Genomic DNA, 15,608 nt, shown 5'->3' on the forward strand with positions numbered 1-15,608 from the left:
ATACATGTATATACATACATATATATATATATATGATCATGTATGATATTCAGTATGTGATTGAGGTAGTGATGTCTTTCTTCAATCATTAGCACTTGTTATCATTTTGCTAAGTTTCACTTAACAATCTTCATATCCAATTATTCTGGCATATATTCTAGCAAAAATATTCAATCGGCAATGAATATAGGCATAAATTCTACTCTACCACTATCTGACCTTGTTTTCATGCAGATTCCTGTCAACAATGATCTCTTCGAAGACACAGCTCCACGTGTTGAAAACCAAGGCATAGAGAAAATGCCAGGTGTTTAGAAATCAGTGAGCCACTCTAACCTCAAGTCTGGCACAACCTCATATGATTCCAGATTAATCACTTAAATATGTTGGTCCTTACTTTCTTCTTTTGTGAAATATAAAGGTAAAACCCGCAGCCAATGTAAAATGATTTACCATTTTTAATATTTAATTTCAAATAAAAACGATCATACATGAAACCTCCCATTTTTCAAGTAGTGCTTTAACTATTTGATGTGTCTTTATGTGTTACTTACGTGGGCATTTTTTAACGCAGAATGCTCCATATGTGTACTTTGCATTGAAGTTGTGTTCCAGTTGAAATGTGGTTGGGTTGTAGACGAATGTCTGAGGACATTGTGTAACACAAGCTCCACTGTCATTGAAGTTCATGCAGGCCTGCAACATAGCAAATACATTTATAAGTAACTTTACTATATACTTGTCAATAAATCACTGCTATCATGGTTTAGTGAAAGGTATCCCATTTTTTTTATTATAATCCAATTTTATAAACTCTGACCAAATTTATCATTTTAGAGTCATTGTGACATTAAGTTTTCATCAATTTCTCACCTTCTTTTGTGTCAGTAAATAGTAACATCTCTAATTACTAGCCGTCACATAGAGTAGTGTATATCAATATGGTTTTAAACTGTGAATTGGTTTATAATGTTGAATTTGGAAGAATTTGACAGATTGAATTCACACCAATTAAATGCATTTATACTTAATCTTTATAGTCAGTTTAAGTCTCCAGTTCTGTAGATAAGAATTTGGAGATGACTAGAAACTTCCTGCCTCATGTGTGTCAATTTCAAGTATCCTCATTCTATAGTGGGAAATATAATGATGGTCATTTATTTACCAGGACTCAATAAGAAGCTGGGGCAAGACACTGACCAAGTATAATGGTTATAAGGGTAAAATATGAAGAACTAGTGAGATCTCCTTAGTCTGTGATTAAATAAAAAATGATGTAATTTTTCATAAAAGCACATCATTTACAGTGGGCATTATGTTCAAAAGGCATTTGATTTTTGCTAACATAGTTTTCTTCAGATGTGTTTTCATTACTATTTTCAAATTCTCTTGAGAACTGAAAAAGAATTTCCTACCTGAGAGTTGTGTTTTTGATATCACAAGAAAACACATGTAAACATGTGACTAACAAATGTATGGACAATCTAACTCTTTTAATTATGAAATGAAGCTTTCCTATGAATATTCAAGGCCTTGTGAAAGAGCTAACATGAACCAAAGTTCTGATTTACATTCCATTATAAATTGTCATGTGGTTATTAATAAGAATTAATTTATTCTGTTTCCTCACAACATTTTCTTCATCAATTGTTGTTTTAGCAAACACTTCATCACAATATGACAACTCTCTGATGATGGCCTACAAGGAACATAATCAGCAAGAGACTCACTGATGATACATTAGTCACAAAGGTGATGCTTTATAGAAAGAATCTATTAAAAAGCAATCTAGAAAACTCAGTAAGTTTTAATTTATGACCAAGAAACAACATGTGTTCTTGTAATTGAGTTACTAACACTTTCTGCACTGATATGCAGTGTACATAGACTGCTTTGGAACAATGGGATATAAGGCAGAGGATCAAATTTACCTTCCAGTTAGCACACAAGCACGGTGTAACTAACTTATACCAAAGCCTCAGTTTGGCATTCATAAACATTCTGCATTAACAGCCAAAGTAGAATCACTGGACCATTCCAATATAGTAATGAAACGAAAGCTCTCAAGAGCACCTGGTACTGCTTATCACAATAATACAAGGGAAAGGGCACAGTGCCACATCCTACAGGGAGAGGTTTTCCTACTGTTTCCCACTGTGCTGGCTTTGGAATCATTACTGGAACACCTGCAGTGTGCTGTGTCTTCAGAATCAAGCTTGGAGCTCTCATGTCCATGCTGATGACAGATAAGAAAGGGCTCTCCGTTCAGCTGCCAAGGCTTGTCCTTCAATGTTTTAAATGTATGAACTCCTTTATTCTTTGTTTGAATTCAGTTTTACTAGACTTAATTTTGTTGTGCTATAGACTCAAGTTAAAAAAAAATTCAGTTTTTTAAAATCCATGCAATAACTAGATGTACAGCCTTAGTGCTCTAGTTTATATTTTGCTTATTGGATGAAGTCTCAGTTTCAAAAAAATTCAATTTTAATATATGTTTGGTGGAACAAAATACATTTCTAACATGTGTTTGGTAGGTTTTTGAGAAGCAGAAAATTTAGTTGTATTCTCTTTAAAAATAAAACAGTGTATTGTTTATTATTTTAGATTAAAATGGTATTCTGGTTTATGAGCCTGAGTAAATTATCAGTTATAAAGCATATATATATATATATATATATATATATATATATATATATGTTTATATGTACATATATATTTCAAATGATAAAAACATATCAAGGATACAATATTAAATGTAATTCAAAATTTTCCAACTAAGATATGTTCGTTTTATTGAAATAAAAATATCCTTTTCAAAAATATTAGCTTATCATATAAATAGGCTTACATTTGCATTTTTTATTTTAAAACATAACAATATTAGTTTGTTAACAGGGAAAATTGGAAATGCATAGACTTTTTTGATATAACCTTGAACCCTGAATTCAGGAAGCAAGCTGTCCTCACTCATGGGACTCGATAATACAACAATACAAAGTAGTAAGCATTGAATATGTGGAAATGATGTTCTCAGTTTCTAAAAGACATCCCAGAGTGTTCTCATTCATTTTCTTCAATACATTCATGTCACATATAAATCATATCAGACAGGCAGAATTGATCTAACTGGTACAAATTAATTCTATTTAATCAATAGTCAACTCAATGGTAGAATGCTTTTTATAATAATATAATGACCAAACTTAATCTTAATATAATCCAGTGATAAATATTCAGTGTGAGTCTGACTCAGCCATGAGGAAAGAGAGGAGGGCAGGGAGAGGGAGAGAGAGAGAGAGAGAGAGAAAGATCCCAAACATACAAAGCAGTCAGTGTCCTTTGGTCCAGAGCAGCCTCCAGCACATTCACGATGGCAGCAGTCACTAACATAGGGTCCATAGCACCTGCCATCACATTGTTCAGCACACACAGTTCTTGTCACTGTAGAAGACAGAGATACAGCCTCAATCAAAGGTATCCACCAAAAATCTATGTAACAACAAAACATGTGTTCTGGAACAACAATTTATTCCATCTAATATTGACAAATTCAGAAAACATTTAATGAATTAAGCATGCTATTAGAAGCAAGTTTCTGTACAAAAGCTTCATTGATATGTATATATACATATTTATTTATATATAACATTATTTTGACTTCAGCAAATAGTTCTCTATGCTCGTTTATGCATACCTATAAAGTTTTACACAACATTCTAGAAGGCTTCTTATCTTTGCTTCCAATTAGTCCTCAGTGTTGTTCTGAATAGATGATTTCTTTTTTTTAAAAAAAGAAGTTATTGCTTGATTCAGTGTTGATTCAAAATATAAAATATTTGCTACCACTTTAACAATGTATTATAACAATCCTTAGCAAAAAGTAAAAAAACCTCCACACATTTATGGAAGTTTGTATACCCTCTGGAGTCCCATATTTTTAAAACAAGTGCACTGCTCCCTGTGGATTGATTTTAATTGTGTTTTCATAAGAAATTCATCTGCCTTAAAGTGTTCCTGTCATCTCTGCTGAGCGATCCTATTGTGAACCTTTACTAGGCATCTCTCCAAACTGAACTTCTCCATTACTCTTATTTCTGAAAAGGAAGATACAGTTCATACAACAGTTCAGGTCTCTGAAGCCTAGGCTCATTTCAAAATCTATATCTCATGTTATCATGTCAATGACAGGACCAGACTGATTACTTGTCTAACAGGATAGGAGACAAACCAGAGACAGAGTAGAGTATAAAGTGCTTAGTGTGAGTGAATGCATTACATAATGCTAATTGAATTTTATGCAAATTTGAATTGTTGTCTGGGTTAGCTCATTCCTCCTGACCAAATGGTGAGTTTTTTTTTTTTTTTTTTTTTTTGACTTTTTCTAAATCACCGAAGTAGTTATTTTCTGTAATAGGTACAATATTTAGTACTTGGTACACAACAGTACTCAACACTGTAAGGAGTATGGTTTTTTTCTCTAGCCGCCGCTGGTCTTGTTCCGCTGCCACGCCAGCCACAATTAACACACTGAGACTCTGTATTAAATATAATTCTGTTGGCCCATTACTAGTTTCTTATCGGCTAGCTCTATCTTAATTATTAACCCATTTCTATGTATTTCCACGTGGTCTTACCAGCGAGTGGCAGCTGGCGGTTCTGCCTTCTCCTGACTCTCCATCTTAACTCCTCCTTCCTACTTTCTCTTTCCTCCTTGTCTCCTAGTCCCTCCTATTTTCCTTTCCTATTGGCCAACAGTGCTTTATTCATTAACTAGTACGAGAAACATATATACATAATGACATCTCCCATCACAACACCTTTATTGAGTTAGATGTCAGAAATTGACACAATCTAAATAAAGTGTCTTCTAGGCTCTTAACACACTTCTTGGAAAGATAAAATTATGTAGGAAGCTAAAAATATCTCTTGTGGCAATTATTAAAGAACAAGAATTACCATCAACACTTATTAGATTAATAAAAATCTTAAATTCTGAGTCTGGTTGTTTTCTGATACAATAACTTTACTTGGATTTGTTTCTATGTCATATGATGATGATCCTTATTAGATGATATAGAATATTGAAATATGAAGCCTCATATTGAACATAATCACAATTCTCTATATTAAATTAAATATAAGTTTCAAATAGAATTTAAGCTGAAACAGAGCTTAGCTTATCTGTTACTTTATTTTGGAAAACATACACCTTTTATTGTTGTTGTTGCTGTTGCTCTTCGTTTTGTCTCATTTTTAAGACAGTGTGCCTCTGAGTAATAAACCTACGTATTCTGGAACTTTTTTTTTGTAGTCAGGGCTGGCCTCGAACTCTCAGAAATCTGCCTTCTTCTGCCACCAGAAGAAGGAATAAAACATGCTGGGAATAAAACATGTGTCACCATGCCCAGCTCAAATAGCATGTTTTTGTTATAAATTTATAAACTTTGTTTTTCTTGGCAGTGGTAGGGATTGATAGATGTATTCTGACATAAAACTCCAAGACCTGTATTCCTTGAAGTGTTTGATTGAGGCTCATTTCTCCTAGAAAATACCTATATTTAATCTTTCCTAAATATCTGATTTCTAAAGATTTTCCTTTTCTTTCTCCCCTTCCTTGTCCCTCTGTTTGTCTTTATTGATTTCTTCTTACTTTGTTTAAACATTTTCTCCTTGATTACATATTTTGTTGTATCATCTAACATCATCTAATATACTTTCTATTAATTTGTTATATTTCTTAGTTTGTGGTTAATTATAGTATCTAGAACTGTAATTGATATTCATACATTTTTAAATTTATATAGTACATAAGTATACATAATATATGTTATAAATGTATGCTACTAAATTAGTTTAACCTCTAACTTTTCATTATTATCAACTTACAGGATTCTAATATTAACTGAACATTACTCCAATTATATGTACAAATTAGCAATTAATACTACATAATGCAAAATCTATTCAGTGAATAGTTTTATAAAGAATGTATCTAAATATATGTTTACCATAAAACTCTTTCAATGGACTGAAAGTAACTAATTAAAATATTGTACATTTGTTAAATAAACAAAACACTTCTTTTCAAATAAATGTCATCAAAGAGCATCCCTGATACTTTGTTTCTAGGTAACAAGCCTTGTTCAGCTCCAAATTAGCAACACAAGCCCAGAACAACACATGTCCTATAAGCAACATGGTATTTAAGTCTAGACAAATATATCCAAAGGTTAATTTTATTTACAACTGCCTTGATTCATGGTTATATACAAAATACTTCAATGTGTCTTTGGTCTTCCCTGAAAAATGGGGGAATTAATGGAGAAAACATTAAAACCATAAAATTACTGAGAATTTAAATATTATTAAATAGTCACTTTAAGGTCCTTACTCTCATTGGCATCAGAATTTACATGTGAAAATGACATGCTAAATTTTGTAATCATCATAGCAATGATTACTCTATGAAACTTAAACATTTGTTTTAAATTATTTCATTATCTATAATGAATAAAGCTTAAAATTTACAAAGTCACAGTATCTTACATATTATGGTCAAATATCTCATATTTTCCAGGACATTCCAGTGCATATTTTCCAGATAACTTATATTCGATTCCATAGGGAAATATAAAGAAATATCATTCTAAATTTTTTTCCAAACCTAAATCCTTACCAAAAATAAAAAAAAATAAAATAAATAAATAAATCTGCCCCAATGTTGGGAAACCCTCCAGGAGCTGCTGAATTTGCACAGGACCAGTGGGGAAAAAAATCAAGATCTTCATTGAAAATAAGATCTTCATTGAAAATTCCTTCAAATGTATTGATCAAGTGTTCCAAGTAGAATTAGAGACCAATTTTTGAAACATAGGAAGAGGAATTCTACAAAAACCGATCTACATTCAGAATCCTCAGATCATGGCTTGGCTCTGCTTCAGATACTGTGGATCTTCTAAAAGATATGAAGATGGGAATTTATTCTAATGCATGTGTGGGGGGGTGGGGGAGGGGTTGGGAGGGTACAGTCCTTTTTTTATGCAGGAGATACAGGAGGAGACAAAAAACTTACTGAGATGAACCCGGGATCAGGGTTCAGGCAGAGAACTGCAGAAACTTTTGGCATCCATAAGGAGGATGTGATTGATGCAATTCTGCAGACAGACCAGAAATGAAACAGAAGATAGAAGAGCAACATCCGAAAGTTAGAGCAGTGCAGGCTAAAGCAAAAATGTTGCAGGGAATGCAAATGAAGCATGAGCTGATGGTGAAAGAGAAAGATAAGAGGTAAAAGAAGCCTGTGAAACGTCCACTGAGAAGATGGAGAAGGAATAAGCCCGGCTGAAGGAGAAGCAACAGAGAACCACTGAGCACAAACTTCAGGAATAGAGTCAACCATGTAATGAGGAATTCAGCAGGAGAACAAAAGTTTCAAGATGAGGCAATGAGTCATCAGAAACGGAAACAAAACACAAATGCTTCAGAGGCTATGGACTAAAAAGAAAAAAGAAAAAGAAAGAAAGCATGGTGCTCTATTCTTAGCCAAAGCAGAGGTGAATAGGGTGTAGAATTTGGAACAGGTGTCACTCATGTGTCAAGTGAGAAAACAAAATCCACAAAGGCTTGAAGTATAATCACTTAAGTCATTTATCTTCCTACAAGATTGTGTGCCAAGGATGCCATTGTGGTCGCCACTGTAACAGATGTCTCAAAAGCATTGCTGCGAAGACAATTGTTTTCCCTAATGCTCTTTTGGGGATAAGCAGACAGTGAGCACAGCCCAAAGTGTTGGCAAATGAGTAGGAGCCAAGATGTCCAAGTGTGTGATGAATCTGAAGGATAGTCTCATTACTGTAGACAACATGAAGTTTTCCATTCTATCAAAAATTATCAACCTCTCTGCAACAGCATAAACAAGCATACATGCATGGAGATCGAACATGTAATGTCTGAAGAAAATGAAAGGAGCCATTACTGTGACAAGGAGCTGAGTCACAAACAATGGATTCAGCAAGGATATACTTCAGTTCATGTAGATTGAAGCAATAATGGAACATTCCCAAACCTAATAGCAGGCACCTGATTACATAACAACACAGCGACAAATTAAGGATAATGTAGAGCAGTATAAAAATTGACACATGTAATTTTAAATGATGGTGGACAATCTGGTAGAAATCAAGGTACTTTATTGAGTTATCTCTAACTACAAATTTACGCTACTATTTTCCTATTAGTAGCAGCTGTACTTGAAACCCTGTTGGTTTTCTCCAAGCAGAATAAAGGATATTTTTTATTCCAGAAATTATAATAATGAGGAAGGAAGGCAACTTTCTGTTTTAAAAAGACTACATCTGATTTTTATGTAGCCTTCAACATGAAAACTAACACTTTTTGTTATCAAGAGCTTCGCATCACTTAATTGCCAATGAAAATTTAGGAATCATGAAACATACCCTAACAGTGTTTGTTTGAAGAAAAGGAAGGAACAAAGAACTTAAGTATGATTTCTAAACAATGATCTGGCACAGATGATTCTTTCCATTGTTTCATGGGCTTCTCTTGGACATGTCAAAGCTGATACAAGATGGAATGAAGACCATTATAGAATACATTTATTTAATATTTGTTGATTAATAAACATTATTTACTTAATATTGATGAGTTGGCAAACCTTACTCACTGTTGTAATGATGGAGTCACACAAAATAATCAATGTCTGAAATCAATATCTCAGCCTTACAGGTACATTAACTTATTGCTTTACTTTCATTAACTTCCACTTTTATTCATATATTTCACTAGATTTCCGTTTTATATTTAGTATTCACTATGATTTCCTTTGATGGGTCCTCTAAAATACTTGGGAGGAGATTTAACTACCTTTTGCTATATTGGCATGCCATTAAATGTAATTAAAGGGTAAAATCTTGGAAGTTAAATTACTTTTTGTATGAAGCATAGTAGCTAGAAACTGGGGGTGAGGATTCATTCAAGAACACATTCCATGAGAACACGATATGCAATTTTAAATAACTAAATGCTTGATGGAGGGGAAAACAGTTGAGAGAAAACCACGTCCATCAATTAGCCTGTCTATAAGCAGATTTACTCTTATCAGTATCTTCCTAATGAAAACAAAAATTGAATTACTATTCTAAATACATTGATAATATTATGATGAAATTGTTGCCTTAGAATAAATTTACTTTATTTGAAAGTGACAGAAATTTAAAGACCAAATATTTACATTTTTCCTTTTCTGAACAGCACCAAAAATAATAATTATAATGACAAAAGAAAATCTATTTATAACATAAAATAATTAAGGTTGAATTTAGGTAGCACTTTTGACGACTTCCTTCCTTTATTTCATGTGTCCCTCCCCCTCTTCCTGTTCCTCTTCTTCCTTAATTCTTTCCCTCTATTTTTCCTCTCTTCAATTCTTTCATACTGTCTTTGCTTTCTATGTGTAGTCTCCATGAACTGGGTATAGACATCTAACAGGAATTCTAATTCTAATATAGCAATCATAACAACAATGATTTTTTTTAATTCAGTGTGGTTCAATGTTCATTTTTCACAAGCTTGCAAACAGTGTCATCATCGATTGACCCATAATGTCATTTTTAACAGCAGGATATATAACATTTAAAATAATCTGTGAATCATGTAATTCCAATGTGATTAAAATGATTGGCAATGTTCTCGAAATCTTAAGAGGTTTAATAGGTTCTTCCATTCTGATGCTTAAAATTGAGAGACATAATTCTATTTAGTAAAAACCTGAAAACATCTCTAAGTCATATATAAGATTTGATTAATTGACATATTAATTACTCTTTTATAGAACCTTAATGTCCTTTCACAATAATTTCCTATCTGCTCTGTAAAGGCATTTAACACTAACTGGGAATTTAAATAAACAAAAGTTTATAAGCAAGTACCTAAAGCTTTGTGTAGAAAATATCCTAGATTGGATATAGAATCATCCCTTAATCTTTCTGAAGAGCAAATTAACAACAAAGAGGGCCATCACCAGAGCCTTGTTCCCTTCTTTCATTAAATTTTCAGTTAACACTCAACAACACATACCACTTTGATCCTTGTAGCTTTTGTATTTTTAATAACAAATTTTCCAAAAATCATGTCCATAGGACATATCATGTCCAGTAACTGGAGAGATGACTCAATGATCAGGAACACTAGCTGATCTTCGAGTCCCTGGTTCAGTTCCCAGCATCCACACAGTGGCTTATAACCATTTGTAACTTCTGTTTCAGGCAAACCAACAGCCTGTGAGGATACTGCATTTATGTGGTATGCAGGTATACATGTAGGTAAACCACCCAACCACAAAATAAATCTAAAAAGAAACCCACAAATACACCAAATCCATTGAATAGATTGAAATACAGTAGAAATATCAATGTTTTCAATTAAATTCTTAAAACCTTCCATTGAAAGGAAAAAAAGTGAATTAAACAAAGCAAATCTTTGTTAGACAGGAGGAAGAATTTACAAAAGAATTTATCAGCTATTACACTGAATAAAAAAAATGGAATGAGTTTCTGAAAGGGGATGTTGACAGCATTTTAAGAAGAACATTTCCAAGGGATTGATGGAATCCTAGAAATTTGCCCCTTCCTCAAAGGCTCACTATGTACTACTATGAAAAGCAAATTGTGCCTAAAAAGTTAGACTTTGGGTTGTATGGTTTTCTATCATTTAAAATACCATTTGCAATCATTTTTAAAGTAAAACTAATAACACTCCAAGACCTGCCAACAATGGCACACTCAATAATCATATTAAAATGTATGAAAAAACAGATTCTGGGAAAGAAACACAGGGATCTACTGCTTTTTATCCTCTCATTGAGACTGGGTGGGCTTATCAGAGTACCCTCCATCAGGCAGACTTTTCGAATTAGTTAGGAAAATTTTAAATTAAGAAACAGTCCTTCTCTCCCCAAGCACCCACATTCTGAAGCAATGATGTAGGGGTTTTATTTGTTTATGGAATAATAATGTACCAGGAATTTATTTGTTTAAAAGAAAATTAGAGTTCAAAATTTTAAACAGATTCTATAAAATTTTCCTGTGGTGTAAATAATTTATTAGGTTGGGAAGGCACAAATAGAGGTGAGACTTAACCTGAAATGCTTTTTTTCTTTTTGCATCATACACAAATGAAACTTTAAATTGTTGCCAACAGAGGAAGAAATAAAGAAAGCCTGTATTTTGATTTGGACACAGAATTATGTGCTTTAAGTATTTTCCAATTATCTTATTAACAACATAAGTACTAACATGGGGAAGAAAGCTATATGAGGTGACCTAAAAATTCAAATAATTATGTATCTCAGGTTATAATTATGAAATGTTTGTCTAGGCTTTCTCAATGGTTATGATTGGCCTTCCAATCAAATATGACCAAATAGTGTAAAAAATGTAAATACAGTTAATGAGCAAACTATCTGTGTCATGTACTATATGCACCTATATGTAATATAACAGATTAACCCTAAATGCAATAATGCCAGATTTCAGCTGAAAAACATGGTCTATTGCTGCACAGGCTTCGCTGATATTGGCATTCTGAGTCAGTTAATAACATCATGCTCAGATTTCTGCAGGTACTCATCAAGGTTGACCTTTGTCGCAGTCTAATCTCTGGTGACCCATGGGCTGTGACATGATAATATTGTTAGTTGTATAACAGAGGAATGGGATCTTGTCGAGTCTATTCTTCATCATTACCTGATTTATTAATTTACTTAATGAGGTCTGTTTAACCTATTTTATAAAGACATACTTAGTGATTCATTGAAAGAATTTAAGATACCCTCTTTGCCACAAGGGAAATTCTCCCTCATTAGGAGACTATTAACATCTACAAAGTTTGTGAGTTGGGAATCAAAGAAAATATTATTATATTATAATAATTATAAGAAATTCCTAGCAATGAGTATGAATTATTTTACATGTCCCTCACAAGACTATAGACAAGAGATTTCAGTATGTAAAGGAGGAGAGTAAAATTGCATAAAAATGATAGTGGATTATTGTGTGTTTGTATGTATTCATGCATTTGTGGTACGTATGCATGAGCTTGTGTGTGTGTGTGTGTGTGTGTGTGTGTGTGTGTGTGTGTGTGTGTGTGCATGAATGTGCATTTGTATACAGGTTCCAGGGCACATATATATCAGAGGAATCTTCCTCTGTTGCTGTCCATCTTGCGTTTTGTGACAGATTCTTTGATTGAACCCAAACTCAATAATTCAACTAGACCAGAAAGCTATGAAACCCTAAACTTTTCTAAATCATCCCATCTCCACATACCCAGAAATAGAGTGTATGTACTGTAGCACCAGGGTCTTCCTGTAGTTTTCTGGGGCTCAAACTTGAGTTCTTATTCTTACAAGGGTTGCATTTTACCAAAGAGACCATCTCTCCTGATAGGGTGTTTATCAAAAATATCACTTCACTTTCGATTAAAGGTTGCATCTTCATGAATTTGTCACCAAGCAAGCCATAGTGCCAGGCATGGAGCTGCATCCTATTAAGTGAAGCAGTATCTTCTGTTCCTTGCCACCTTAAGATACACTCCCAAGTCAAGTTAAAGAGCTCAAAAGAAAACAAAGCTGTGTGGAACATTCTGAAGTTATTTTGATTTTTGGTATATCACAAATATGTGTATCCTGACTTGATGTAAAAACAAACCAACCAAAATAGCATACACTATCACCTTTTCTTTTTCTACTTCTGTTTTCAAAGTATCAGAAGAGATGAAGAATTTTATGCCATTTGATACATATCTGAATTAGTTCTTAAATTGTGATGCAAAGTATCAAAGAGTGCCTTGGTGTTAAAGAAAGAAGTTCACAACAAGTAAGTAATGGAGAAACTAAGGACAATTTATCATTGTTGGTGGAAAAGGTAATCCAAATAAATATATGTGCTTATGGACAAAAGCAATGAGAACAGCTAGACCTCTCTAGAGAGACAGGATCTTTTGTTGGTGTACTAGGAAACTTTTCTTTTGATAACAGTAAAACCCTGAACAAGGCACAAACTATCAGTGAGTTCAAAAATCATTGTATGACTTCTGAAGGGCAGTTTGTTTCCATTTATAAAATCTATGTATTTAAAGATAGGTGACTACACAATTCTGTCTAGAGAAATAAACTTATAGGATGGTGTGTGTTTGTAAATAATTACATATTTTGAACTTTTTATGAGTTATAATTGTCACCAATGTAATTTCAACATCCACTAAGCCATAACTGCTAAATAAACAGTAGCACAAACATGACTCACAAAACTATTATAGAACAAGAAAAGTGACAGTTTGCTCTTTTTGTAACTGAAATATGACATAAAGCATGAAGTATAAAGTGAAAAAATACCGAATGACAGAAAATTAGAAATGATATTGTAAATTCTTGTAAATCAAAATAAATAATATTACAGCATTTGCTTGTGCTTTTGTATATACATATATGTGGAAATACACATCATATAAATACCACACTGATTATTATTAATCACTTTTTATAAAATTGCAAGAAGGGGACATGTGGCCACACTGACATTATTACTTTTTTCTGTGAGCCCCTGGGTATCAGTTAAATAGTTTTAAAGAAATATAAAACCTATAATGATGTAACCTATGTATTTAATAGAGCAAGTTAATTACCCCAGTGTCACAGATGAAGACATTGACATTTAAAAATATTTAACTAAGTTATCCCAAGTCATGTAGTGAGTTATTATCAAAGTAGGTCTTTAAGATACTTTTACGACTCCTATATACCTTCATTTGTTAGTTTAGAAACAGAAAGAAAAGGTGTTCAAAGGTGAGGACCAACAGGACTTGGAATATTGAAGAAGACTGTTCTAGAAACTATTTTAAATGCAATATACTGTGTAGCTAAAATACTCTCATATGCTTCTAATTTCATTTCTGAAAACCAGTTTATTGTAACAAATTATCAGCCCACATTAATTAACAACATTGTGAGTGATTATAATAAAAAATAAGGTATCACCTCAAATCTCTTCACATTTGCTGCTGAAGCTTATAAACAAGAGTCCCAAAAATGTTCCCACAAATATACATATGTAATTCCATGGCATCTTACATATAAGTGATTTCAACTTGCAAAATTTATAGAGAAGGGTAGGGACCTAATGGGGGATAATATGTAAATCTACATTCCATCAATATCAACAATGTATTGACGGTTAATTGACTTTAAGAACCACATTACTAATGTATGCTTGAAGATATTATAAAGCATGCCTTCAAAATGTAGCAGGTTTTTTTTTTTCTAATCTATCCTACTTCCTAAAATTTTAATCTCATTCGGGTCTGCTTGGTCCATGTATGCCTGCTGTACTGAAAATTAATTAATTAATTCTTCTAATTAATTCACTATATTACAGACACTGGATATGACTTTTTCAAATTAGGATTACAGTGGGTCACAAAATCCAACAGAGCACAGTGTCTGTTACTAATTTTTTGGTGTGTATAAGTTTAAAAATGTTAAAGATCATAAAACACCACATTATAATAAAGGGTGTGATTTATTTGCTGTACAAATTTTCACTATTGTGATTATTTATGTAATACATAATATGTAGTTTAAGTAAATGCATAGATATATAAAACCAAGGGGAAGACTTTGATTCTCTTACTACAGAATAATTTTCGTTAAGTATGAATCCTTGAACATTCTATCTTGCTTCCAAAGTAGTAAATACAAGTTAAGCAAGCATAAGTAACAAAACCAAAAGTAACCCAAAAGGACATAAGACTTGAAATTCATTTTTCAAATTTCATGGCATAATCTCATCTACAGAAAAAGCACATTCCATATATTGTATTATGCCTTAGCATGACATTCAGCAAGATCTTCATTGTTACCTATATAGTAGTTCAGATAAAGGTACCTGCTATAGTTAAATAGAAAATAATTTTCTTTCAGATCTATTAGAAATGTCCTGATAATACCATAACTGATACCAATTTGTTCCCACGTTCTTCAAGTAAATTATTGACTCACTGTTTTAAATGTTGAATGTATACAAGTAATTCGTGCATTGTGATGTTTCTCTTAATTTTACAATGTCTCCTGAAACTATAAACTCAAGAAAGGGTAAATAGAAAATAATTGAAATCAATAAGAAGGCTTATAGACATGCAAAGTTATTAGTAAAATACAAGAGTTTTAATTAAAGATGTTGACTCCTAACAAAGGCTTGCTGTCCCTCTGATTGATCAGGGGAGCTGGCTCAGCTTTTTTCCAAGCTGGAGTAGCTCCCACCAGTTTTGCTCACCTCTAATTGGATATTTACAACATTGGCCCCTATCTTTAAAAATAACATTTGTTCCACAAAGACTGCAAACACAATTATGTTATGATAAATTATATGTTTATGCATGCATACAAGTATAATTTGTTTATAATCCTCATAATTTGTCATTTGAGTTTCACAATTTACAGAGTTTCTCAGATTTTTGTGGTGACAGAAATACAACTTAATTCCAAGGTATTAATTTTTATGATTATATTTATTTAGTTTATTAACTATTTAATA

General features: G+C 32.7%; 1 protein-coding gene across 1 annotated transcript in view; it reads right to left on the reverse strand.

Moving 5' to 3' along the window:
- Erbb4 (erb-b2 receptor tyrosine kinase 4) overlaps nucleotides 1-15,608 on the reverse strand; it is a 1,004,487-nt gene that overhangs the window by 290,187 nt on the left and 698,692 nt on the right. Inside the window, exons 6-7 of the mRNA XM_051190418.1 lie at nucleotides 3,323-3,441; nucleotides 555-696 (exon numbers count right to left, since the gene is read on the reverse strand). Coding sequence (XP_051046375.1) covers nucleotides 555-696; nucleotides 3,323-3,441 — 261 coding nt within the window. The remainder of the gene's footprint in view (nucleotides 1-554; nucleotides 697-3,322; nucleotides 3,442-15,608) is intronic.

The sequence above is a fragment of the Phodopus roborovskii genome, unplaced genomic scaffold (assembly GCF_943737965.1).
Source record: "Phodopus roborovskii unplaced genomic scaffold, PHOROB, whole genome shotgun sequence".
NCBI classification, from domain to species: domain Eukaryota; kingdom Metazoa; phylum Chordata; class Mammalia; order Rodentia; family Cricetidae; genus Phodopus; species Phodopus roborovskii.